Source organism: Maniola hyperantus, chromosome 13, assembly GCF_902806685.2.
Source record: "Maniola hyperantus chromosome 13, iAphHyp1.2, whole genome shotgun sequence".
NCBI classification, from domain to species: Eukaryota; Metazoa; Arthropoda; class Insecta; order Lepidoptera; family Nymphalidae; genus Maniola; species Maniola hyperantus.
The window spans coordinates 723,379-750,943 of NC_048548.1; the positions used below are offsets into that span (position 1 = coordinate 723,379).

At 39.0% G+C, this 27,565-nt stretch overlaps 3 protein-coding genes across 5 annotated transcripts in view; 1 reads left to right on the top strand and 2 right to left on the bottom strand.

The window, feature by feature from the left end:
- Positions 1-1,485, bottom strand: part of LOC117987812 (uncharacterized) — a 21,456-nt gene extending 19,971 nt beyond the window's left edge. Inside the window, exons 1-2 of the mRNA XM_034974876.2 lie at positions 839-1,485; positions 399-547 (exon numbers count right to left, since the gene is read on the bottom strand). Of these exons, the coding sequence (XP_034830767.2) occupies positions 399-547; positions 839-1,146 (457 nt within the window). The 5' untranslated portion in view covers positions 1,147-1,485. The remainder of the gene's footprint in view (positions 1-398; positions 548-838) is intronic.
- LOC117987737 (beta-1,4-N-acetylgalactosaminyltransferase bre-4-like) lies at positions 968-13,486 on the top strand. 3 transcript variants are annotated; one of them, XM_034974782.2, is made up of 4 exons: positions 968-1,090; positions 5,922-6,418; positions 8,633-8,989; positions 9,551-13,486. In XM_034974782.2, exons 2-4 carry the CDS (start codon positions 5,982-5,984, stop codon positions 9,741-9,743), a joined length of 987 nt encoding a protein of 328 aa, XP_034830673.1. In that variant the 5' UTR covers positions 968-1,090; positions 5,922-5,981; the 3' UTR covers positions 9,744-13,486. The 3 variants fall into 3 exon arrangements, with proteins under 3 accessions (XP_034830673.1, XP_069358514.1, XP_034830674.1); XM_069502413.1 differs by lacking the exon at positions 968-1,090 and adding an exon at positions 2,952-2,971; XM_034974783.2 differs by lacking the exon at positions 968-1,090 and adding an exon at positions 3,140-3,491.
- Positions 13,487-13,574: 88 nt separating this feature from the next.
- LOC117987813 (DNA polymerase nu-like) lies at positions 13,575-26,875 on the bottom strand. Its single transcript, XM_069502642.1, has 13 exons — positions 26,803-26,875; positions 24,211-25,344; positions 23,801-23,917; positions 23,293-23,416; positions 22,434-22,668; positions 21,509-21,750; positions 20,695-20,825; positions 20,218-20,327; positions 19,651-19,822; positions 18,144-18,298; positions 17,447-17,620; positions 16,455-16,604; positions 13,575-14,310 (listed from the first exon to the last, which is right to left on the bottom strand). The coding sequence occupies exons 2-13, from the start codon at positions 25,272-25,274 to the stop codon at positions 14,195-14,197; spliced, it is 2,790 nt and encodes a 929-aa protein (XP_069358743.1). The 5' UTR covers positions 25,275-25,344; positions 26,803-26,875; the 3' UTR covers positions 13,575-14,194.
- Positions 26,876-27,565: the final 690 nt, after the last annotated feature.

A 27,565-nucleotide genomic window follows, 5' to 3' on the forward strand; every position in this document is an offset into this window, starting at 1 on the left:
TGCGTATCAAAATGGTCGACGATGTGATTGAAAGACAAACCAACTAACAAACACACTTTCTCATTTATAATAAGAAGTACTGATAGCACATAAATTCGCCAATTTTAGTTTCAAAGAATTTTATGTATAGGCCGTATAAAATTAGGTACTTTCAGGCGCCATTTTAACTCTGTGGGTCAACTGTCATGCTAAAATCGTACTTTTAATATGAAATTTTAGACACATTAAGTTAAAATGGAGCGTGACAAGTCATTTTTTACGCATTGTACCTAGTGACACTCACACCATCAAAACGTATCTATCTCCATGGGGTATAATATTACCTAATAGGTAGGTATATAATACCCTATCAGTATGAAACACTAATAAAAGATAAGTGTAGTGAGTAGAGTATTTACCAATAACTTTGACCCCATGTTCATGGCCAACGTTGATCCAGCCCAGCGGTGGGATAGTGATGAAGTGGTGGCTGAAGTAGCAGAAGATATCGATGGCGCCCCAGTTGTAGAACGTGTATGCGTCGTAGTTGCCCGTGCCATCAATGTAACTAGAAAAAACCCACTACCCTGAGCACCTATGGGTCCAAACGCCACACTTTCTATCTCGTGATGTTGGAAAAAAAAAACAGTCGTATGTTTATTAGTAACTCACAAAACTGACACAAAATGGGGAAATCTACCATGTGTTGGCAACATTAAATGAAATTAAAAAGCTGGAATCCAGAGCAGATTACCGAAAAAAAGTCAAATGTACTTTATTATAATATCAAGCTTCATAATTTTTGTAACCTTCAATATTAAATAAAATATATCAATAAAACAAGAATCAAGAAACTCACCAATCGTCATGATATCCATTCGCCATGTCGTGGCAAACGAGTGTTTTTGGTAACTTTTTCCTATCATAGTGCTCAACGTCTTCTGCTTCAGACTCATAATGACAGAAGCTTTGCGGCGTTTCGAGTATATTTTCGCCAAAAAACGCATTTATATCACAATTCCTGACTACATTTTGGCTATGGGGTTTTATTTGTTTACATAGTGACCTCCAAATTGGCGGATCTTGAAGAAACGATTCAACTTCCTCCAAGGTATCCAGCGGCTTACAGGTTAACTCTGTTTGTGTCCAGGTTTTTCTTCCGGACATTTTTTAAGTTATTAAATGAATGATTTAAAACGCGGTTTATTTTTAAAAGACGCGTATTTCTTACATGCTATTTAATAAAAATTGGTTTAATGTTTGTATTTATTTACATGACTTTAATCAATTTGACTTTGACAAGATGACAGGTTTCTAAGATGTTTCTAAGCGATCGATGGCGCGTAATTCAAATTTCGAATCGTCTTAAATAATTATTAATGGCAAATATAAAATATTGCACAAATTGCACTAGCTTAGCCTATAAAATATTATAAATACTGAATACTGCACCGATAGAGCACATTATCAAAGCTTTTATAGTCCATTGTTTATTGATTTTATCTTTATTTCAATACAAAACTAGCTCTACCACCCCATTTCATAACATTATGATTAAATCGACCTCGTTCCCGTTAGATTTTGCAATCAATTTATTTTATTACTAGGTAACTATATAGGAAAATAAAGATATTTTGAGAAATTTTAATGTTATTTCTTAATAATTTATGCACTTGTACCTTCTTACTATCTAGCTGCACCTACTAGTTATGCACCAGATGGAATGATTATAAAGCCCAAAGTAAAAAAAAATACTACCAATGTAACTAAATAGAATTTTACCATAATATTACTATGTTCGTTTGTTCTAGTTTTGATAATAGAGTCAGGATGTGACCTACATTAATTGTATTGAGTACCTATTAGATAAGGGTATTTATGTTTGCACTTTATTGAAGCAGTTCTTTTGTCTTCGATAAATACAATTTTTATTATTTATCAATATTTCAATATTTATTTAAATACTAGAGGATGCCCGCGACTTCGTCAGCATGGATTTAGGTTTTAAAAATACAGTGGGAACTCTTTGATTTTACAGGATAAAAAGTTTCCCATGTCCATTTCCGGAACGCAACCTACCTGTGCCAGATTTCGTATAGATCAATTAAACGGAAGGACTTTTAATAATACCGTGGGAACTATTAGATTTTTCGGGATAAAAAGTAGCATATTATGTCCGTCCCCGGGATGTAAGCTAACTCTGTACCAAATTTCATCAAAATCGGTTAAAAGCTAGCAGACAGACAGACACACTTTCGCATTTATAATATTCGTATAGAAGTATGGATAAGTAATAAGTACCTAACTAGGTACTTACCTAAAGATTAATCTACACATTAGGTATATAACATTTTTATTTCCCATGGACTTGTTCGTCCAAGTTATTTTCATTATATTAGAATACTAGCTTATGCCCCCGACTTCGTCAGCGTGGACTACACAAATTTCATACCCCTTAGGGGTAGAATTTTCAAAAATCCTTTCATAGCGGATGCCTAATAGCGGATGTCATAACCCAATAGTTTGAGCTGTGCGTTGATAAGTCAGTCAGTCAGTCACCTTTTCCTTTTATATATTTAGGTATAAAGGTATTCCGAACCACTAGATGCATTTGACGATTCAAAACTTGTAAAAGTTTACGTTACTTGAACAAAAAATATTCGTATTCTATTCTATTAGATATGCATACCTTCTGTCATAAATCCTTGATTTTTTACTTAGATATTTTTTTTATAAACCATGTGCTTAGGTACTTATTTCCTCCAAAAACCATGAAAGAGATTTGTTATGTAGAGAATAAAAAGCGATAACTCGGAGCAAACCTCTATACCTACCTAACTAGTTAGTATAAGGAGCAAACTTTAGGTACCTACCTAACTATCAGCTATTACCAGTGAACAGTTGCTTGATTTTTCTCCGCAGTCAAATTAAATAGTTACTATAATCATGATGCATTACAGAAGTTTATAATTTGCAACCAAGAAAAGTTACGGTAGGTATTTTTTATTCTAAATTCAAAATCCAGGGTAAATGTTACAAAGTACTCTGTGGGGTAAATAGAGACCAACATGGGTAAAATGAAGTTAAGGCCTGGCGACACTAAGTAGTTGTCAAATGCACGATGCACCGAAAAAAAATATTCAATGGCAATTAACTTTTTTTTCTGGATTGTCGGTGGTCAATGAATCAAAACAATCGCAAATTGCTATTCAATAATAATTAATTAAATATCAATTACAAATAATGTTCTGATAATCTTGTTATCATTGGCCTCATAAAATGATGTTCTTTCAATATTTGTGATGGGCGTACATACACATTATGCTTATTTATGTGCTATGTATTAATGCCGCATAATCTTAGGCCTACAAATACCTTTTCAAGTCCATAAATGTCCGTGTACCGACTACCCGCGTGTGAAATATCGTGTGGGTTCCAGATTAAAAGTAAAGCATAGTATATTTCCCAACCCCTATACAACCCCTTACAGGTACATTGATTTATTCTTTCCGGTAAGTTTCTTTAATTTCTACTTATTAATTTAATCTTACAATAAATCAATGCTCACAACTGTTTCTACTGATTAATATTAATTTCATATGTAGGGGATCTACCTACTTACTGTTCAAGTATACCTACACGGAAAATATTTACTTTTTCCATGTAATGTCGAGCATGGAAGCATGTATTTTCCATCTTAGACTGCATCATCACTTGGCAAGCTAACCTGGAAGGGGTATGGCAGATTTTAGCAAACCAATACACCTTTGGTTTCTACACGGCATCTTATCGGAACGCTAAATCGCTTGGCGGCACGGGTAGGGTGGTAACTAGCCACGGCCGAAGTCTACCACCAGACCAGACCAGAAATTTAGAAATTATAAAATTCCAAACTCCTGCCGGGAATCGAACCCGGGACCTCCCACTAATAAGACCACAGCGCTTACCACTGCGCTAGGGAGGTCGTCAAAAAATGCAATAAATTATGTCAAGCACTTAAAATTGTTTGAATTGTTATGCATTGAAGCGCCTAAGGGCACGTTCGCACTGTGTCGTGACGGCAGATAATCGTGCAGTTTAAAGCGTCATGGCTTGTATATTTGAATCGAGGTGTTCACATAATATAATATGACGGCGGAAGATACGATAGTCGTTCAATGATAAATTAACCGTTACAACATAGTGGGAACGCGCTCTTAGTCGCCTGTTGTAAATGTAATTAGTTCCTTAATAAATAAGAGGGCCCCACAGAAGTATTAGCACTCAAGTACTAGTCAACATTTAATAAACAGTTTAAATGCATAGTTGAATCTCTGTAGAGCATTTTTTTTTTTTTTTTGTAGAGCAATTTACAACATCTATTTCAATGTATTATTTCTTATTTCTTCTTTTATGTCCTATATCACTTTAAATTTAAAAACTGTAAACACTTTTCATTTTATTTATCCATTTACTCGCCAACTTTATGTATTCTATGCCACTGACGTTTAGGTAATATTTAAAAGGCGGTCACTGAAAATCAGCGTTGGGGCAACTGGTACCTCAGATATTTGCTCTAGAGGTTTGTGTCTGAGGGGCCCGACGTCTCAACACAAGCTGAGTGGCCTACCTGTTCGAGGTGTTGCACTGCTGTACAGGACGATATTGCCTACACCATGTACCACCTATATACCTCGAATAAACATTATTCTATTCTATTCTATTCTATTCTATTCATTTATTATTATCTTTGTAGTTTTGGTATTGTTTAATGATAGTATTCTATTCTCTTTTGTTACATTTAATGGGTAGTTTGTATGGTAATTTGTTTAATGAAACCTACATAGCCAAGAGCGGTGATAGCGTAGTGGTTCAGATGTCAGTCTCCTTGTCAGAAGGTCGGCGGTTCGATCCCGGGCACGCATCTCTAATTATTCGGAGTTATGTGCGTTAGCAATTATATATCACTTGTTTTAACAGTGAGGAAACCTGCGTGCCTGAGAGTTTTTCATAGTGTTCTCAAAGGTGTGTTAAGTCTGCCAATCCGCACTTGGCCAGCGTGTTAGACTATGGCCAATCTAGAGATTTCTCATTGAGAGAAGATCCATTTTCAGTAGTGAACCAGCGACAGGTTCATCATGATGATGATTTATTTATTATTATTTATTTATTATTTATTTATTATTTAATTAGAACGGCCATAAAGCCAATTACACTAATTAAACTACGAGTACAAACTAACATAAACATACTTACAAAAATTGTTAAAATTATAAATTTTAAAAAGCAAAATTATAAATTTTCACAAAAGTGCAAGATCTGACCCATGAGGTCAGCCCATTTGTCAGCAAATATGTCACAGCGAGGGGACTCCTTCAGCAGTGCGTTGAGCGCAGCCAAAGTGCGCGGTATGGGTGACTTGGAGCGCGCTAACGTGCGACTAATGATAATGATGATTGATGACATAGCCTCTAAAAACAGCTTGGAAGGATATAGTCAGTGTAATACCAAAAATTGACACTTGGTACTTGGTAGTAGTTTGATCATCATCAACATCATCTCAAACCATCGCTGAAAAGTTAGAGGTGCATGCTGGGGATGAACCTCTGACCCTCCGAATATTAATATGAAGGCTTTAACCACTAGTGCTGTGTAAAAATACCAAGTACAATTATATACAGACATCGAGTATAATTTTTTTTTTTTAAAGAATATTAGCCAAGTTTATAATGTTGACTAATATTCCCCTTTCCCCTCCAAGTAAGCGTAAAGCTTGTGCTAGGAGTAGGTACGACAATAGTGCAATGGCTGGGGTTTGAACCGACGACCTTTCGGATTTCAGTCCACTCTTTTAACCGTCGAGCTATCGAGGCTCTCTTGAATTATAAATACTAGAAATATTGAAATTAGTGCATAACCATGTTTTCTAGGCATTATAATAGTTATTTTCCTGTTTGTTTCAGAATTTCCAACAATATTATGTGAAGTAACCTGATAAAATATTACTATAATAATAAATCCAAATGCCTAAATGGTTACCAATACACAGGCTTTTGCAACTGAGGCTTACCAGATACGCTTGGATCATACTATGTCTTGTTGCAATCATACAGTTCTTCGCCACATATGGATATTACGACTATGCCCATTTGGAAGAGGAGAATTTGGACAAATATTTGTACAAACATGTGAACCCGAAATTGATGATAAAAAAATCAAAACCGGAATGTAAATACGAGGGAATACTTCAAAGTACAAAAACGCTGCACCCTTGGGAGGCTACGAAGAAATTCAATGATTTTATACCTAAAGGAATAATGAATGGCAGCTTTGCCCCCGAGGATTGCAACCCTATGTTCAGTGTTGCCATATTAGTAACATATAGAAAGAGGCAGAGTCAGTTGGATATATTTATTCCATATATGCATAATTTTTTAAGGAAACAGAATATACATTACAAGTAAGGTTTTTTTTTAATACAACTTTTTTGATGTTGACTTTTTAGATTGTGTCTTAAGTCTTAAGCCATTATCAAGCTGCATAATATGAGCCTACATTGCTAGGCACACAATAGGCTACTTGACTCATATCTAATTTCGTCCAATAAATGATTATTTATTATAGTATTTTGCTTAAGACAACGAAATATATCAATAACAATTATTAAAAACGCAGGATGGATATATAAATCCAATTTAAAAAAATACAGTTTTTATTTTTATTTAAAACGCAGAAAACGCTGTCAGCCATGATGTGATGTCATTAAAATATATGTAAACAAAGAAATGTCATCCCGATGTGACGCGGGGACTAACGTAGTATCCATATATATAAAATTTAGAGTCGAGACTAACTTATATATCAACGCACAGCCTAAACATCTAAACAGCTGATCCTAGATACATGAAATTTGGTGGGTGTGTTCTTTGTAGGTAAAGAGAAGGTATCCACTAGGAAAGGATTTTTTGAAATTCCACCTCTGAGTGGGTTAAATGGAGGTTTGAAATTTATGAAGTCCACGCGGGCGAAGTCACGAGCATAAGCTAGTTTTTATATATTTCTAAAAACTCATAGTAAACGTAAATAATTATCGTTTTCTCTTTATAAATTGAATAAGTTATTAAGTAAGACTTACAACAAAGTGATCTTTGCAAAAATAAATTTGCGTTGAAGTCGTTAGTCATATAGGATCCCTTTAAGCAAGTCTTCGCGTGTTACGTATATTTATTTCACTGGGCACTCTAATCCACAACTTTCCTGTGGTCTTTATCGATGCGTTTTTTACATTCTCGGATGATACAATAACGATAATTACTATATTTTTCATGTAAACTAGTATAATAGAAGTCATGTTTATTAACTTTGGGAGGTTATGCTGTTGTTTACAAATGCATGACGTCAGAGCACAGATAATCTATCGGCCAAACATGGCCGACAGTGTTTTCACCTGTCTAAGAAAAATATATTTTTAAATTAAAGTTTTATGGTTTTTAGGGCGCAAAAAAATATAGTGTTAATTTTTTTTGATATAATAGGACAAATATTAACCATTTAAGACCAACTTTAAAAAGTGTCAAGTAGCCTATTTTATGTTACACAATTTATATATTATTTGTACTGAATCTTTTTGAACACCTCTAATGCGAAATTGTATTTGTTGTCTGTAACAATGGTTTTGGGGCATCCAAACCGTACCCTGTTTGTATAGTTGAAAGCAGATAAAAAGAGTTCTGAACCATAGAGAAGGGAATATGTCTGCGCATATTGTCCTATCACGACGAAAGGTCGACTGATAAACCTATAGCGTGACAATATTGACACCCCCGCTCTCGTGCCTTAAATAGATGGATAAATCACCGCACAGGTTCAAAAACAGAGCTTTTTTCGTGACGCAACCTGTATCTTCATCGTCAACTGATGTGGATAGGTCCCTTGCAGGAACTTCCATACGCTGCAGTCTTGCTCTGCTGCCATCCAGCGGCTCCCTGTGACTGTTTTATGGGGGTGTGTCAAAACGGTCATCAAAAACTTTGCAGTGGGAGGTTGCCATTCCAGCACTTTGAGACCACAACGTCTGTCGGTACTTCGAACAACATTATAATCGCTGAAAGAGCTTCAGTACGGCTTTCCCTCCCATTTTCAAGAGTACTGATTCTGTCCTCTTGTTGCCATTTTATTAAATTTATAGCCTAGCGCTTGGCTACAATCAAACATGCTGGCAAATGATGATGCAGCCTAACATGGAGCGCGATTGCCTAGAAGATGCCTATTCACTCTTGACTTCTTCTTCTTCTTCGCTCTGGGCTGGTTTCCGCACTTAAACGTTTCCGTCTGTTGTGCGTGCATTGCCCCTCCCCGCCGAAGTCTTCACTCCAGCCATCCAAGCTCGCTCCAGAAGCCAAATAGACCGCCCAGGTTGCCGAGGGCTTCATGGAGTGAGGTCGGGGATCCTAAATGGCGCTCGCGTTGATCTGCTACGCCCGTACACTCCAGGAGTACGTGCGTCGGTGTTTCATCGACCTCCATGCAGGCTCACTCTTGACTTGATGGTACCCATAATATTATAGTTGGAGGGGAAAACTGATGCTGGAAGGGTGTTCCAACTCTTGTGCCTTGTTGTTCTTGAGTTGCTTGAGAGCCATACTAATCTCGCATGTATGTATTACTCTTACAGAATATACGTGATCGAACAGCAAGACGACAAACCGTGGAACAAAGGTTTGCTGTACAACATTGGAGCGAAACAAGCCATCGCAGAAAACTTCCCCTGCCTTATCCTGCACGACGTAGACTTGCTACCGCTAGACGAGAGCAACTTGTACGCATGTCTGCACCAGCCCAGACATATGAGCGCTAGTATAGACAAGTTTAGATTCGTCCTCATCTACAAGACTTTGGTTGGAGGCGTTCTTGCTATTACTTCGGATCAGTATAAAAAGTTAAATGGGTTTTCGAATCGGTTCCAAGGTTGGGGCGGTGAAGATGATGATTTTGCTACCAGGATAATGGAAAATAAATTAGACATTTTGAGGTAATAATATTTAATATTCTTTACATTACATTTAGCTAGGTCATGTCACCTTTAGTCAGGGCACATGATTTAAAAGGAATCAGTACTTAATTCACATGAATGAATGGGCAACCCCTGTACTAGTAAACACTGTATTACAGTGGGTTGCCTTAAGGTGATTATGACTTTACTTGCGGATTGTTTTCTCATTTTTGCGCAAAGGATCAGCTTGGCTGTCCAGCGTGGGAATGCAGCCTTCTTAACACAATTGCATATGGGCATGATTTGTACGGAAATTAGATAAGGCTAGCTTTTAAGTTTTATTGTAACTAGCTTATGCCCACGACTTCGTCTGCGTGGACTACACAAACTTCAAACCTCTATTTTACCGCCTTATAGGTTGAATTATTAGAAATGCTTTCGTAGCGGATGTTTAACTAAGACATGCCAAATTTCAGCCCGATCTATCCAGTAAGTAGTGTGAGCTGAGCGTAGATAGCTCAGTCAGTCAGCTTTTCCTTTCGATTAAAAAAAACTGTCGAAATATAGGCATGATATAATTTTTGTTGTTTTTTTTTAAAGATTTCCCTACTACATGTCGCGTTACACGATGCTCCTTCACAAGCAGGAAGCAAAGAACTCCGCTCGATACGACATCATGAGCGAAAACACCTCCAAAAGAAAAAGCGACCACGACGGCTTGAACTCTGCACACTTCGAGACCATCAGTGTGAAACCTCACCGCCTCTTCACTTTGATAGCAGTCAGGGTGTGAGTTTATGAAATGTATATTGTATACCAAAACCTAAGGTCATAGCTCATTAGAGCCACCCGGCACCCGACCAGCACCACCTCGTTGTTCGGCATCCACTCGTCGACAGGTGACGCCGCGTTGTCATCACTGAACCTTGCGAGGTCAACGAGTAAAACTCGCGTGGTCATCAGTGACACTTGCGTGGTCAACGGTTGAAACTCGCGTGGTCAACGGGTGAAACTCGCGTGGTCATCAGTGACACTTGCGTGGTCAACGGTTGAAACTCGCGTGGTCAACGGGTGAAACTCGCGTGGTCAACGAGTGAAACTCGCGTAGTCATCAGTGACACTTGCGTGGTCAACGGTTGAAACTCGCGTGGTCAACGAGTGAAACTCACATGGTCAACGAGTGAAACTCGCGTGGTCAACGAGTGAAAGTCAAAGTCAAAGTCAAATTATTTATTCAAAATAGGTAATAAATTACTCTTATTGATTGTCTGGTATAGTGTTAGATTTGTAAGATATAGTGGTGATAATTATAACGCAAACTTAAAACTAAAGCTACGAGGGAAACTCGCGTAGTCATCAGTGACACTTGCGTGGTGAACGGTTGAAACTCGCGTGGTCAACGAGTGGACATCGCGTGGTCCACAAATTTTCGGTTAGTCTGTCATCTATTGTCACTATAGGATTGGTGGATTGATACTCGTGGGCAGAGCGCGGTCCACTCGTGTGTTGACAATGAGTAGTCGAGGTAAGCTTGCAAGCACACTCGACGTCCGCGCGTGGACAGCTTGCGAGCGAAGCGTCCGCTGACGCTACGGAGTTGATGTAGTGAGCGTATGTCCATAGGAGACCCTATAAAGTATTTATACTAACTGCACGAGGCGAGGCGGTGCAGAAGCAGATCTGGTGCCAGGTGACAGGTGAGGAGTGAGCTATGACCTTTATGGGGTACCTACATTAAAAAATAGGTTTTGCTGTCAGTTTTGTCAGATTCCATTTCGTGTCATTCATTATTCATGATTATTGAACTGACTTATGCAGAACCTTACTACCTTATAGTGTTTTAAACTTTAATACTCAAAATCTAACAACGTTATCGAGATGTTCCTACCAGGATCCGTACCCACTATCGTTTGGTAGGGATCCACATCCTAACCACTAAATTGTAAAACCTTTAGTCAGTAGGATAAGAAAGACTAACATCGGGCGCGATCTCAGGAGACGCGGGTTCGATTCCTGCCGGTTCGCAATTTTGGATATGCATTTAAGATTATTTGGAAACCTTGAAGTGTAGGTAAAACACTATAAATATTACAAAATATAATAAGACTAACATGAGCATAAAATGTACCTAAATATCCTTGATTTAAAGTCGTGTATTCAATACCACCGATTTTTGCTCCGCAAGGTGTCCCCTTGAGACGGTAGTGACGAACTTGAACTTTAAAGTAAGGCTTTTAAGGTCTATATTACTTCGACGTTAAATGTGTTTCTATTATCGAATTATATCAACTTTGGCGAGATGTAAAATGTCATACTAACCCTACTAAAAAAACTTGGCAAAATATGGCCTAAACTCAAAGTTTTTCTTTTTCTCTTTTGGTTTAACTCTAAGCACACCTTAGAGTATTCGCATCCTCTTCTTAGTAACGTAATATGAACAGGACAGACACAGTTTGACAGTTTTAAATTTAATTTAGAGCTGTCTAACCTCGTGACTTTAGCTGCCAGTCGCGAGCCTATTGTTTAAATTTGTAGCGTGCACTAAAATTTAGAGTATTTAAATGTAAAATTCATGTTCCGTCCTTTTTTAGCAATATTAAAAAGAAAAAGATGCAGATACTCTAAATTTAGTTTAGAGAAAGACAAGAGAATCGGCGTCAAATATCCAACTTAAATAAAACACACTGTATAATATGTAGGTATTATCAAATATTCTACTTGCCATTTATATGAAACTAGGTGATGCCCGTGGCTTCGCCCGCGTGGATTAAGGTTTTTTAAGGAACTCTTAAATTTTCCGGGATAAAAAGCCTATGTCCTTCCCCGGGATGTAAGCTATCTCTGTACCAAATTTCGTCAAAATCGGTTGAATGGTTGAGCCGTAAAAAGCTAGCAGACAGACAGACAGACACACTTTCGCATTTATAATATTAGTATGGATTAACATAAGAATTAATCTGGACTGTACCCATGGTTTAACCAGCTAAATATAAGTCCAAACCAGTCAGTTAATATTAATTATAATAAGTTATGAAATCGATCAGAACTGGCGTATTTTAGTTTAACGGCTATATAATATAGCCATTAAACTAAGTAAGTAACTCAACTAATTTACACGTGACGTAAGCAATAATAGAGTGGGACTGTGAACAACAATACAAAACAAAATGTTGTTATTTAACCGACTTCCAAAATGGAGATGGTTCTCGACTCGGCCCGTTTTTTTTGTAAATATCTGTCCCACCTTTTACTATTTACTATATACTGTTACTATTTAGTATAGTTGCTTTTAAGTTTAGTCGTAGATAGAGTAATAAAGGTAGATACAGGAACGTTTGCTTTCTCATTCACACTAAAAAGAGAGCACAGATAAAGTTACTAATGTGATAAACAGAGACGCAGCTAACCTATTTTTTGTCCCTTATCGTGTAACCGGTTTTTTTCAAGAATAGGTACATACAAGGAATGCAACTTTTTATTGCAAAACAAACCATGAGAATTTGTTAAAAGTGGAGTAATTGTATTTATCATTAGTTATTTACTTGTTTTCACATAAAAAACGTTTAATACAAATATTGGCTACTAAACAATGGTAATTGTCGTGTTATTCATCGTTACGTCGTGCTATCGCTATCTCGGACGCGGTTACACAGTACTTCAATCCACCTTTCTTACTCTATCTACGAGTTTAGTTTTTATTCAAACCTTATTTGTTCCTTTCTGCATGTTATTGTTTGTTTGTGGTTGTGTAGTTGTGGCAGCTTACCAAAAAAATATTAATAAATTAAAATTTAATTAGATATTTTTTAAATTATGTTTTGTTTCAAAAGGTAAAAAGTGTCAAAGCCAAAATTTAGAGAAAACCCGATTTTTAAGAAAGATTATTAGGTATTTAGATTGGATCCAGGATATCTAATTGGTTTAACCATTTTTTTCAAAATTAAGTTTTCTCTTCTCATAGACTACGGTTTTACTTTCGTGATAGTAGTTTTCCAAAAGGTTGTTTAGTACCGATAGTGTTTTAAGATTTAAGTTTTTGTAGTTAAGTTAGTATTATCTTGTTCCTAAATATACTTATTTTAATCAACTACTAAGGTCACATTTAGTGTGAGATCTATAGCTATAGAGCGCACTCTGACTTTGCTTAGACTTAAGACAGAGTTAAAACGAGACAGAGCTATACCTCTCAAATAAATCTGTCTCGTTTTAACTCAATCTTAAGTCTGAGTAAAGTCAGCGCTCTATATATCTCAGCCTTAGATGTGGACGCATTTACAAGAGAAAAACAATATGAAACGAACTCATTTTTGATCTCGAATAAAAATATTGAAAACAAGTTGTAAACTTGACTAAAATCAAGGCGGAATTAAAAAACTAATTAAATAAATCAAAATTTAAAAAAAAAACAATTTTATAAACATTTTTTTGATGTGTAATGTGTGATATTTTTCGTTTACTTTTTTTGCTGTATTCAATTAGTTAGGTATGTTAAAATGTAATTTGAAATTTGAAATGAAATAAAAGTATTTGCATTTATTCATATTTTTTATTTAATAATACCTTAGTAATACACAAACACATAATATTATGAGATACAATTAAAAATGGCTTATAAGTCCCGCAAATTGCTATTGCGCTGGAACCATGTCTCATTAACACCGAAATGACGTCATTTTGATGTATATTTTAAGTAAAAAATGTGGCTAATTCCGTTGTACACAATCTCTAAACTAAAATGACACGTCTAAATCTATTGCTATCCCTTTCATAATGTTGCTTGCGAAAAAGGATAGCACTAGATTTAGACCTGTTAATTTAGTTTACTTTAGAGATTGTGTACAAGAGAATCGGCCCCAATATACCATCAGCTCGAAACTTCAGTCTAGTGCTGACGTCACTAAAATGGCGGCCACGCGCATTAGCAATTTGCGGGACTTGTACAACTATTTAATGCCGTGCATAACAATAATATCATAGTACTAGATGATGCCCGCGACATCGTCCGCGTGGATTTAGGTTTTTGAAAATCCCGTGGGAACTCTTTAATTTTCCGGGATAAAAAGTAGCCTATGTCCTTCCTCGGGATACAAACTATCTCTGTACCAAATTTCGTCAAAATCAGTTGAACGGTTGAGCCGTGAAAAGCTAGCAGACAGACAGACAGACACTATAATATTAGTATGGATTAGGAAGATTTTTTTTTATACGAAAAAAGAAAGAACTAGGAAGTTATTATCATAGAAGTTAAGGAAGGTATTCGTCCATGTCCCCCCAGTTGGACCCTCGGTACATCGCTGTGGGCAGGGTTTGGGTCATACCGAACACTTGGCCGCAATTTTCCATTGCGTTTTTGATGATAGCTGTAAAAATCGAACGGTATAATTATTTCAGTATATTAATATACTGAAATAATTATATTTATAATAATAAAGGTATAATTTGTAACGCACGAGGAGCAGGAGAGTGAGTGAGCGAATGAGTAGTGGCGAGGTGAGGCGAGAAGAGGGGAGAGGAGGCGTGGCGAGGCGAGGAGAGGAGAGGAGAGGGGAGGAGTGGTCGCGATGCATAAAAGCGGTTGTCGGGCCGCATGCGCGCACACCTCTCCAAGTCCTACAGAATAAGTTTATGCGTACGGCCACTGGCTCCCCGTGGTACATGCGCAACGTGGACCTCCACAGAGACCTCCAACTCCCGACAATAGCTCATTACTTTAAACAGCTTTCCAAAAATTATTTTGAGAAAGCCATTAGACACCCCAACCCCCTAATAGTTGAGGCAGCGACTTACACCCCTGACCGAAACGACCCCCCAGATAAAAGACGCCCTAAGCACGTCCTTAACGACCCCGACGATCAAATCATGACCGACAATGCACCCTATCTCGTAGGGCTACACAATTCAACCTCATCACAGCGTCTTCGCCGGCGAAGACGAGGTCCCCGATTTCTAACGTCACCCGGACGTGGGCTCACGCCACGGCCTCGGGGGCGTACGGACTAACCAACAAAACCGACAACTCCACCCATCCCAACGTCATCCTAAGCCGTGGTCCGAGCCTCACAGGAGGCGCCCTTAGGAGGACGTTGCCCCCCGACCTCTCGTATTATTTCTTCGAGCCCTAGGGCTCACCCCCAGGCGGAGCTTCGCGCTCGCCAACCCCCCCGGTGACGCTGTAGCGGCCAGTAGGGCCTACGCAGCATAGTCAATCCGAAACAACACAAAAACGCATGCGCGCATTATACCGTGTATTTTTGAGTGATTTACTTGCTTCATCATAATCTTGTGAATATGGAAATTAAATTCCTGTTGATTTATACAAGTTAACTTCTTTTATTTCTGAGTGTTGTAATAAATTATTTCGCTACAGTATGCGACAGGTTGAGATGTCAATCGTGGTATGATCGGTGGTATGATCGGTGGCGGGGGGAGACGCCACGCACACCCGCACGTCACTATTGCTCGCCCGCACCGGGTTAGCACGGGGGCTGTGCGTGGCAGTTTTTTAGGGTTCCGTACCGCAAAAGGAAAAGCGGAACCCTTATAGGATCACTTAGTTGTCTGTCTGTCCGTCTGTCTGTGAAGAAACCTACAGGGTACTTCCCGTTGACCTAGAATCATGAAATTTGGCAGGTAGGTAGATCTTATAGCTGACATTTGGGGAAAAATCTGAAAACCGTGAATTTAGGGTTAGATCACACAAAAAAAATTAAATTGTGGTCATGAACTAATAATTAGTATTTTCAACTTTCGAAGTGAGTGACTATATCAAGTGGGGTATCATATGAAAGGGCTTTACCTGTACATTCTAAAACAGATTTTTATTTATTTTTATGCATCATAGTTTTTGAATTATCGTGCAAAATGTCGAAAAAATACGACTGTACTACAGTCGTTTTTATCGGAACCCTCATTGCGCGAGCCTGACTCGCACTTGGCCGGTTTTATTAAGCCCATGCCCCTTTGGTTTCTGCACGGCATCGCACCGGAACGCTAAATCGCTTGGCGGCACGGCTTTGCCGGTAGGGTGGTAACTAGCCACGGCCGAAGCCAGACCAGAGATTAAGAAATTATATGATATTCCATACACTTGCCGGGAATCGAACCCAGAACCTTCCACTGATAAGACCACAACGCCTACCACTGCACCAGGCAGGTCGTCATCGACTTCGCAAGGTAAAGTACGCGGCAGAAAGTAATGTACATCAGCCTTATTTCGGCTTTGTAGAGTGTTGTCTCTGTCACTCATACCTATATGACATTTTGTCGGTCTCAACGACAGAGACAATGCTCTACAAATCTGCTATCTCCTTTTAAAGGTCGATTTACATTACTTTCTGCCGTAACGTTTCTATACAACGTTTAGGCTGAGATCTATAGTGCGCACTGTGACTTTGCTCAGACTTAAGATTGAGTTAAAAAATTTCGTTTTAACTCTGTCTTAAGTCTAAGCTAAGTGAGAGTGCACTTCTATAGATCTCAGCCTTAGAGAATGACAAGATATCACCAGCAGCAGTATGCAGGTGTTGATCCAGAACCTCCCACACCAGCTCGTCATGGATCTGCAGCAGCAAGTGTGCCTCCACCCGCGGCGAGGCCAGTCGCAGGCGGTCCGTTGACAGCACCATCGCCATCTTGCACAGGTCTGCTGCCGTTCCTGGTGAAATTTGGTTTAAATGTTAATTTATCAAAAAAAATACAAAGCGAATCTTCTAAATATATAAAAGGAAATTGTGACTGACTGCCTGACTGACTGACTGACTGACTGATCTATCAACGCTGGACGGAAACTACTGGACGGAACGGGCTGAAATTTGGCATGCAGATAGCTATTATGACGTAGGCATCCGCTAAGAAAGGATTTTTGAAAATTCAATCCCTAAGGGGGTGAAATAGTGGTTTGAAATTTTGTAGTCCACGCGGACGAAGTCGCGAGCATAAGCTAGTTTGCTTATAAATTGCTTTTTGGGCAAAGAATTATTGAATGGCAAAGTTGGCTAGTTTGACGGTAACTATACCATTTAGGCAGGGCCGGCTTAAGCATTTGCGCCGGGGTGCGAAAGTTAGCTTGCACTCCCTCTCTTGTCAAAAAAAGGCAGTGGTATGCGTAAGGGACAGGCGCAGTCGCAGCACAAGTTTTTATGAGGTCTTGGTATAGTTCCTAGGACTTTCGGCCCCCGTCCCTCGAGAACTGTGGGCCCTTGGTCCGTGAGCCTGTGACATTTTGCCCGGCTTATCACTCTATTGTTACGTCACTGGCTGTGCCCGCGGCTCCTCTCGCGTGGTCTCAGTATAGTAGTTAGGTACCTATCGAAATTTATGGCGATCGCATTGCGCCCCCTAGGACTCTGCGCCCGGGTGCACCGCACCCCTCGAATCCCCGGGTAAAGACGGCCCTGTATTTAGGACATAGGATTTAGGAAGGTGGAATAAGCCCATAAAAGTACAAAATGAGCAAATGGTTATTGTTAACAAATTAACCCTGCATTTATTTCTTACCTTGTATAATAAAGTTGACAGCCTGCCTCTCAGCATGCGACTTGGCTTGGAAGTCGGAGCTGGTGATGTTCCTGAAGGTCCTGGCCCTGCCGCTGGCGGTGGTGAGGCGACCTTCCTGTCTCCAGCACTGCGCCACCACCGACCTGCCGAAGCTCTTCAGTGCTGGAAACGTTCCTGTGCAGGGTGTTTAGAAGAATGAAACGATAGAAGCAGGCTCTCATTGCAAAGGATTTTCAGATAAGTATGAAAGAAAACGGGATTTTGTAGGATTTTACTAAAACTAGTTAGGTACATGATCGATATTGCCATCTCGACCTGTCGCGTACTATACATGTTTACCTTCTATTCAGGGGGGTCAAAGGTTCAATCCCGGGCACGCACCTCTATTTTTCGAAAAACATCTTGAGGAAATCTCTCGATAGCTCAACGGAAGGAGCGGACTGAAAACCGAAAGGTCACCGGTTCAAACCCCACCCGTTGCACTATTGTCGTACCTTCTCCTAGCAATAGCTTTACACTTAATTGGAGGGGAAAGGGGAATTTTTCCATAATGTTCTCAAAGGTGGGTGAAGTCTGACAATTCGCGCTCGACCAGGCCCTGTGGACCATGGCCAAACCCTTCACTCTGAGTGGAGACTCGAGCTCAATAGTGAGCCTGCGATGGTTTGATAATAATGATGATCTATGTGTACTGAACTGTTGAAACTGCTCATGATGGAGAGCACTTGATCGTAGCCCAGGTTGAGGATCTCCATGAGCTTGCGAGTCCCCGCGCCGTACAAGCTCGCGTACACCATGCGCTTGGTGCGCTCCCGGTCTTCCCCACACACCTCTGACTCCGGCTTGTTTAGCCTGGGAACCAAATTATTAAGGACCTCTGAGACGGTCAAACGACTTAACATCAAGCACGTAGATTTTTGCTTGAGTCGAGTACGTAAATGCTTGACTCGAGCATTAAGCAAACTTTGTAAATGCTTGACTCAAGCAAAAATCTACGTGCTTGAACGTTTCGGATTTCGGAAGCAAGTTTTCTTAAGACTTTCTAGTTTCAGACTAAAGACAGACTACCAGACTTGATTACTGGACAGTAATTTTTATTATTATTAGATAATTATTCAATATAAAATCTTCCTATTATGGTGCAAGGGTTGGGTTTTTGGGCTTAGGTCAGAGTGGCAGACTGTGGCCTGAATCCTTCAGGAGACCCGTTCTCAGTAGTAAGCTGGCAAAGGATTGATCATGATCATGATGATCCCTCTCTCCTATTATCTGGCTGGCTGCAGCTGCCTCAGCCTCCGTCTCGGATGAAGATGTCAAACTGGAAATTACCAGCAGTAGAAATTACAAGTACGGAATCAGAGTATCAGGACTTACCACTTGGCAGCCAAGACTCGGAACAGGTCAGGACTCTGCAAGGCAGAGAGCAGGCCTGTATCCGCCGCGACATGAGCGAACACTCTACACTCGATGTGCTTGAAGTCTGCTGAGAGGAGGGTGTATCCCACCCTTGCAAGTACGGAACCAGAGTATCAGGACTTACCACTTGGCAGCCAAGACTCGGAACAGGTCAGGACTCTGCAAAGCAGAGAGCAGGCCTGTATCCGCCGCCGCTTGAGCGAACACTCTACACTCGATGTGCTTGAAGTCTGCTGCGAGGAGGGTGTATCCCACCCTTGCAAGTACGGAACCAGAGTATCAGGACTTACCACTTGGCAGCCAAGACTCGGAACAGGTCAGGACTCTGCAAAGCAGAGAGCAGGCCTGTATCCGCCGCCGCTTGAGCGAACACTCTACACTCGATGTGCTTGAAGTCTGCTGCGAGGAGGGTGTATCCCACCCTTGCAAGTACGGAACCAGAGTATCAGGACTTGCCACTTGGCAGCCAAGACTCTGAACAGGTCAGGACTCTGCAAGGCAGAGAGCAGGCCTGTATCCGCCGCGACATGAGCGAACACTCTACACTCGATGTGCTTGAAGTCTGCTGTGAGGAGGGTGTATCCCACCCTTGCAAGTACGGAACCAGAGTATCAGGACTTACCACTTGGCAGCCAAGACTCGGAACAGGTCAGGACTCTGCAAAGCAGAGAGCAGGCCTGTATCCGCCGCCGCTTGAGCGAACACTCTACACTCGATGTGCTTGAAGTCTGCTGCGAGGAGGGTGTATCCCACCCTTGCAAGTACGGAACCAGAGTATCAGGACTTACCACTTGGCAGCCAAGACTCGGAACAGGTCAGGACTCTGCAAAGCAGAGAGCAGGCCTGTATCCGCCGCCGCTTGAGCGAACACTCTACACTCGATGTGCTTGAAGTCTGCTGCGAGGAGGGTGTATCCAGGCCTTGCCACGTATACTGAACGGAAGTTCAGAGTCTGCTTGTCTGATAAAATTAACTTAGAATAGAATGAAATAGAGTATATTTTTATTCAAGTAAAATTTTACAAGTATAATTGACCACTGGTTATCATTTTTTTCAAGGATTATCCAACAAACCTAATTCGCTCCTCTCATCAAAAATTGCCTGGTCAAAGACCGCCTTTGCATACGTTGCATTAAATAATTATTCTTGAATTTATCATCAATCTATCTGTCTGTCTTAAATCTTCACTGGATTGGATGGGGTATTGAAGAAACGGATTGGTAGGTATAGGTAAAAACTTGGGATATAAGCGCAAACGATAGCTATCAATGGAGAATCTACTGGAACAGGTTCGGATCCTCATTAAAGATTATAGTACTTTTGATGATGATGTTTTGTGTGTTTGACTTATGTACCTTTATCGTCATCATTGGGGAAGAGAACCAGGTTGAACGGCATCTTAGGGATGGCTTGCAGGTTTGGGTTGTTGGAAGCGATGCGGCCCGTAGCCGCCGCGGTCTGATCCCTAGCAAAACATTTATTACCTAAGTCGTTTTTTCTATTGACAGATCGAAGGTAATCTAGATTTTCCCCGTTAAAAAAATTCCAATTTTTTAATCAACCAAAGAAGTTAAAAAAATTTCGAATTGCCCTTGCTGTGGATAGAATCCAGGGTCTTCGTCCTAATCATAAAACCACAGCACTTCCTAAGGTAAGGAAAACCGAAAGGGCGACGGTTCAAACCCCGCCCGTTGCACTATTGTCGTACCTACTCCTAGCACAAGCTTGACGCTTAGTTGGAGAGGAAAGGGGAATATTAGTCATTTAACATGGCTAATATTCTTTTTTTAACCTTTAAAAAAAATATGTATCCGTATGGAAATATGGATTACCAAGTAGGCTTAACGACTCCATCTCGGACGTGCTGCGCGATGCCCGCGAGGAACGTCGCGTGCGCTTTGTGCAAGTGACGGTATTCCAGGATCAGCTTCGGTAACGGATGTACGGTGATCAGGGAACGCAACTGTGATGTTCAAGAGAATACTTTAATACTATCTGCAACCTGGCCGAACAGTAAAAATAACGTTCGATTAAACTTCTAAGCACGATGGACCGACGATATAAAGAGGCTGGCGGGAAGTGGCTGGATGAGGAAGGCTGAGGACCGGGTGTGGTGGCGCTCTTTAGGGAAGGCCTATGTCCAACAGTGGACGTCCACAGGCTGATGATGATGATGAAACTTCTAAGCAAATATTTGATGTGGCTGGCGCACACGATAGAATTTAAATCCTCAAGATAAAATAAATTTGGCGCAGTCGATAGGATTATGGTAAGATTGGAATTTTTAAGCTGAATATACTTGGCGCAGTCGGTAGGATTATGCTAGGACTCCTTGAGCTAAAATGGACTTGGTGCAGTCAAGGATTATGTTAGGTAGGACTCCTTGAGCTAAAATGTGAGTGGTGAAATCTGAAGGATCATATTCATTCATTCCTTGAGCTAAAATTCACTTGACAGACAGCAGGATCATGGTAGGACTATTTGGAAAGACTTGCGCAGTAATTGGTAGGATTATGGTAGGACTGGACTCGCGTTAAATCCTAATAATAACTAGCTAGGTCGGAATTAAATCTATGTCTAAGGGATTGAAAGTTACAACTAAGAATACCTAAGTACCTACTTGTTGTTTGGTGTCTTGTTACTTACCATTGCCTCTGATGTAGATTTAGCTCCCTTGCATATCGTCTCCCTTATTTTGATATTGGATGTGGTATCAAGCTTCAACTCGTCATAGATCAAGGCCCGCACTTGCACAGTGGAGTTTATCTGGAACACCTTGCCGGCTGCTTTGTGGCACTGGCTCTCAATCTCTTTTATACGATACAGCAAAATATCCTCCATTGACTTCAGCTTGGTTAGGTCCACGGATATACCTCGGTGTTCCATATCTACCAAGAAGGAATGGTAAAAACCAAGTCATGGGAATGAAATAGAGAGCTAGTCAGTGAGTTATTGCGTAGGTTTTAGTAAAATTGAAGATAAAAATGTGCAAAACATCCTGAGGTCCTGCCTTTATAACGGCAGTTACGAAAATTCTAACTTATTAAATTTTTAAAAAGGTAAGTATAGAACACATATTTTTGTTCTTGATAAAACGACTGCTTTTTTTTCTGTTAAGTGCAAATCCAAAACAGAGAAGCAAGAAGTGCTGGATTTATCTCAATTTAGAAAACTATTTGAATTGCCGAAGAAACCAAACGGTGTTATAAATATCAATACGGGAAGCTGGAAGATCAATATGGGACTGTAAAATAGCATGCTTCTTCCAGGCATTTTATCTTAAACTGCAATATAGCCTAGTTACCTTCTGATTAGTCCAGCAATAATTTAACATCATAAACACCCTAGAAAATCTGCTAGAAGCAAATAATAAAACACACAGAGACAAAGACACACACCCTGAAAAAACAGCTGCCTTCTTGACGTAATGCTTCGTGCAATTCCGGGAAGCTGTGAGCGGAGAAGGTTTTTTAGTCCGTAGGCTGCTGCGCAACATCTGCAGTGGAGTCGGGCATGCCAGATGCAATCCATGAGGGGTTTCCTGCTCCGGAAAAAAAGAAATTCTGCTGACCTGACATAATTGGTAGAATCTTCATTTCAATGTCAACAAAGACCTTCCAAAGCCCCTGCTCCAGCAATAGACACTTCAGCTTGGAAGAACATTCCTTGAGAAGTGTCATGTACCAAGCCACCTTCTGTAACGTGCAGTCTGTGGCGATGGTGTACTCCGCAGTGTAGCCAAGCAGCTTTTGCATTTCGGAGAAATCCTCTGGGGGCTCATCGGGGCTTATAAGACTTGCGCCAATCTGCCGAAAAACATAGCAAACTCCAAGATATACAAGTTAGTTTTAGTATAAGCAAAACATGAAAATAGTTTGTTCAGAATCAGTAACAGAATCGAGTTATATTTTGACCTAAAAATCTTTAAAATCCTGCAAGTTTGAACTGAACACCTAGCCTAGTTGAACGACCGCAATGCATCAGCTGGTTCCAGCCACGCGAGCGGGAGCGTGCGTGATCGACGCCAGCCGTCCCGTTCACTCACAGCCGCTCGCTTGGGGTGACCATGTTTTTCGAGGACAATGATTCAACACAAGCTTATAATTTCGTAAATTTTCATTAAATATGTTTGTAAAATTGTATATATTCTTTATGTAAAAATTATTCGACACATGTTTCGGTTTTTGCGTTAACTAAAACTAAAGTTGTATACCACACTTACCTCAGTAAAAATTCTTGGTTTGACATCTCTGATAAATGCTCATGACTAAGTAAATTGGAGATGGTTTACAGGATATTTTTGTGGCAGAAATGATGTTAAAGAACACAAATCTTATACTTACTCTGATAAATTATCGTATATGCAAATTAAATAAAGGACAAGTAGGTATTAAAAAGAGTGATTATAGAGTTGGAAAGCCATTTTTTACCTTTGTATCGATGATGTTGAAGCTATTTGGATTGATGTCATATTGGTACATCAAATACACCAATACGCTCTTAGCATCGAAACTAAAAATTGTATTACTTGATAAGAGTCGACACAAAACATTCCTGAAAAATTTGTAATGTGAATTCAACCAGAAAAAAAAACATATTCGAACATCTTGATTCTTGTTATACTCTACCCACGGAGAAAAGTTAATATAAGGCTCTCTCTGTTACGTAATCTCATACAAGTAACTGAGACAAAAAAGTGGGTGTTAACCATTTTGAGACACCAACCAATCACAAACGAAACTATGTTTTTGAATTTAAATTCGAATATTTTTGAAAATATTTTTGAATTGAATTTCAAATGTTTTTGTAAACATGTTTGTGATTTGTAACTCAAAGTGGTTATCGCCCGGAGTTTTTTGTCCCTGTCATTTGTATGGGATTACGTAACGAGAGAGATACTAACTTCTCTGCGTGGATAGAGTAAAGAAATCAGCTTACGTGATACCATCAACCTGCCCTTCTATGTAATAGAAGATATCGTGGAAGTGGAACATGATTCCTTCAGGAGAACAAGTATCTTCGGTATACTGGTTGTTTAGTTGGTTAAACCCATTGCTGTTGATAAATTGAATATTGTGATAATTTTAGACAGAATATAGAAAATAACGCTTAGAACTCTTAGAAGACAAAATTGCGAAATTTCACTAATGGAAGCAAGACTTTTTATATTTCCTTTTTTTGTGGTATCATATCAGTACCTAATAATAATCAGTCAGATGATAGCATCTGTCTGTGTTCTGGTTACATATTTACGTAATCATACTAAGTATTAAACTTATTGTAAAAATAGTTCAAGTGAAAAAAATCATTTCACCATTAGATATTGTTTTGGTTAAAAAAGAACTTACCTATAAACCATGGTCACTATACCTTCATCTTGTTCAAACTGTTCTAAATCACGTATGACTGTGGAAATATCAATTAAATTGTTTATAATTACTACTTTATACGTTACATCTTGCACTGGTATCTGTGATTTTATTGGCACTACAAATTTAGCTTTAACTTTTTTAGCATTAGGTTCCTTAATAGTTTCGGTTGTTCCTTTATTAGCTTTGGCTTTTTTTTCTTTCATTTCTTTTGTCGATTTGATTTGTAGATCAACATTATTATTGTTGCTATCTGCAGATGTAGTATGGTCATTTTCAGTATTTATTTGATTTTTAACATTTTTAGGTCTCTTATACTTCATAACTCCATCTTTATTGGCCAGTTGTGCTTGTACAGACCTTTTATTCTGGTTTCCTTTGCTAATTGTTGCCTCTATTTTTGGTTTATTACTCGTCTGTTTATTGACTAGTATAGTTTCTTTATCATGGGTTATAATTACTTGGGTTTTGTGACTATCAATGTATTCTTCAGTCACAATATTGGTAGGATCAATGTGGTTTAACCAATTTTTAACCGTTGTTGTGTATTTTTCTTTACGGAAACTAATTTTTACGTTAGAGTCTTTAGGTGCGGCTATTTTAGCCTTTTTGACGATTACATTAGCATTTTCTACTTTGCGTTTTCCTTTTTCAATAACATTATCATTGTCTTTATCTGTGCATTCTTGTTTAGATGAACGTTCGTTATTTTCAACTGTTTCCAAAGCTAATATTTTATTAGATGGAGCATCTTCTTTATTTTTCTCCTCATCAGTGTCTTCGAAATATTGTAAAATATCGGTGTCGAACATGTTGTCCCAGGATATATTGTCAGATGTTTCATTTACGATATTTCGAGTATTTTCTTTATGATTTGAATATTGCAATACTCTAAGTGAATTACCGTTAGGAATCATTGTTTGGTGAACATTTTCTTTTGTTACTTCAGTGTCATTATTCAAAGCTGTTTTTAATAAATCTTTAGATGAAGATACTAGTGACGGGGCATTATTATTTAGGTTTGGTACGTTCAACCCTGGCATCGAGAAATTATCATTGTTTTCGGTAACCAAGTCGTATATTGTTAAAGTTCTTGAACTTGAATTATCAAAACTGAAAGCATGTCTTTGTAATAAATCATAGATATAAAATTTAAAATACGTTAACATTAAAAAACATTTATTTATTTATTTATTTTATTTATTTTATATCTAATTAGAACGGCAGTGCCACTTACACTAACTAGATGATTAATAATAAATTTAAATACAAATAAAGGTACAAGAAAAAAGACATAAAATACAAAACGATAAAAGATCAAAGAATTTTGAATATGTACGCTGAGAACATTGAATGACATATTCATGCAATGCTCTCAGCGTACTTCAGTAACTCCCGAACCAGTATTATAGACCCATCATTAAATGGGTCCCATTGAGCATTATTGTCCAAAAGCGCGTTGAATGATGCTAATGAACGGGGTATAGGTGACATAGATCTAGCAATAGTGCGATGATGTGGGACCACGAAAAGTTTATTTTTTCGTGGACGAAGATTACTGTTGGATTCAGGGACACGTATGCGACACAGTTGGTTATGAAGTTCTGGAGCATTAACATCTCCTCGCAAAATTTGACACATAATTTTGAGTTGGTCGCAAATGCGTCTGACCTCCAGGGAGTTGAAACCTAAGCAACCTAACAGAAATTTGGTTGGGTATAGGAAAGGATAATATCCATAGCAACGTTTATACAGGTATCTTAGGAAGGCCTTTTGTACTTTTTCTAATATAAGCCCGTACTTTGCCTCGTACGGATGCCAGACACAGGTGCTTGTAACATAAAAGAATATAAAACATGTACCTACATAGGTGATTTTAAGAATATTACTCGTAGGTACATCTTGTTTAGGAAAAGTTGTCATACAGTTATAGGTAGGTAGATACCTAGCATCTTTCTAAAGGTCGATTAAGTAAGAGACAGCGGTTTTGTAGAGCGTTGTCTCTGTTGTTGAGACTGACAAAATGTCACATAGGTACAAGTGACAGAGACAACGCTCTACTAGGCTAAAATCTCTTCCTAAAGATCGATGTATTGTACAATATTTCCTGCCGGCTACTGTATGGTGTACCTTAGATGACAATTGGTACTGATTCTGAGCACAACCTAATTTTAGAGTATTTGCGTCCTCTTCTTACTAATGTAACATGAAAAGGACAGACGCAGTTTGACAGTTTTAAATTTAATTTTTAGATGGTAAAACCCGTGATTTTAGCGCACAGTCGTGAGCCTACTGTTTAAATTCGGAGCGCGCACTAAAATTTAGATGGTCTTTTAAAAATGTAAAGTTCATGTTCTGTCCCTTTTTAGCATTGTTAAAAAGAAAAGGATGCAGATACTATAAATTTAGTTTAGAGAAAGACAACGGAATCGGTGCCAATGTTGTCTAACCTACCATTAACACAACATTCCTACAGATAATATTCGAACTTATGTTTTCTTTTCCATCCCCTATAAAACCGTTAGTAAAGTCATTGAACACAATGATCAATATTAGATACAATCTACTCACCTTAAAACTCTTTTGTTTTGGTAGCGAGAATGCAAAGGTGGGTTTAGAATTGGCCTAAAATTGTTCGTTTTTCTTTCTAGAAAAATAAACCATTATTTTTAATATAAGTCCCGCAAATTGCTATTGCGCTGGAACCATGCCTATGTTTACATCGAAATGACGTCATTTTGACGTCAGTCGAAATAAACATATACCTACCATCAGCTCGAAACTTCAGTCTAGTGCTGACGTCACTAAAATGGCGACCACGTGCATCAGCAATTTGCGGGACTTATGATAATCTAAAATCTCATTTATATGAATACTAGCTGATGCCCGCGACTTCGTACGCGTGAATTTAGATTTTTAAAAGTCCCTTGGGAACTCTTTGATTTCCCGGGATAAAATGAAGCCTATGTCACTCTAACTAAGTATACCCATGCAAAAATCACGTCGATCCGTTCCTTCGTTGCGACGTGATTGAAGGACAAACCCAAATAAACCAACAAACAAACACACTTTCGCATATTGCACTTAATATGGGTAGGTACTGAATTACTGATAACAGTTGCAAAATAATAATTGTTACAAATCACCTTTTTTTAATTGCACTAAAGCAGACATGACTTTCCGTCCATAAGGAGATAAATATCGTTCATATTTGAGAATAATTTGTTGATCACAAGGATCATGGCCGTTTATTCTTTTATTCATCTTTCAGATCGAGTAGGTAATCAATTTTTTGCGAGATACGAGATTAATTTTCAAGTTTAACGCCCGCTCT

Bases quoted from the DNA above. Each gene is read 5' to 3' on its own strand.
- LOC117987813 (XM_069502642.1), bottom strand. From the start codon at position 25,274: ATGCCAGGGTTGAACGTACCAAACCTAAATAATAATGCCCCGTCACTA. The intron at 23,918-24,210 runs GTAAGTTCTTTT...ATTTATCAACAG, and splicing joins ATAGTGACCATGGTTTATAG to CAATGGGTTTAACCAACTAA. The intron at 17,621-18,143 runs GTTCAGTACACA...CACCCTGCACAG, and splicing joins CATCATGAGCAGTTTCAACA to GAACGTTTCCAGCACTGAAG.
- LOC117987737 (XM_034974782.2), top strand. From the start codon at position 5,982: ATGCCTAAATGGTTACCAATACACAGGCTTTTGCAACTGAGGCTTACC. The intron at 6,419-8,632 runs GTAAGGTTTTTT...TTACTCTTACAG, and splicing joins AAACAGAATATACATTACAA to AATATACGTGATCGAACAGC. The intron at 8,990-9,550 runs GTAATAATATTT...TTTTTTTTAAAG, and splicing joins AATAAATTAGACATTTTGAG to ATTTCCCTACTACATGTCGC.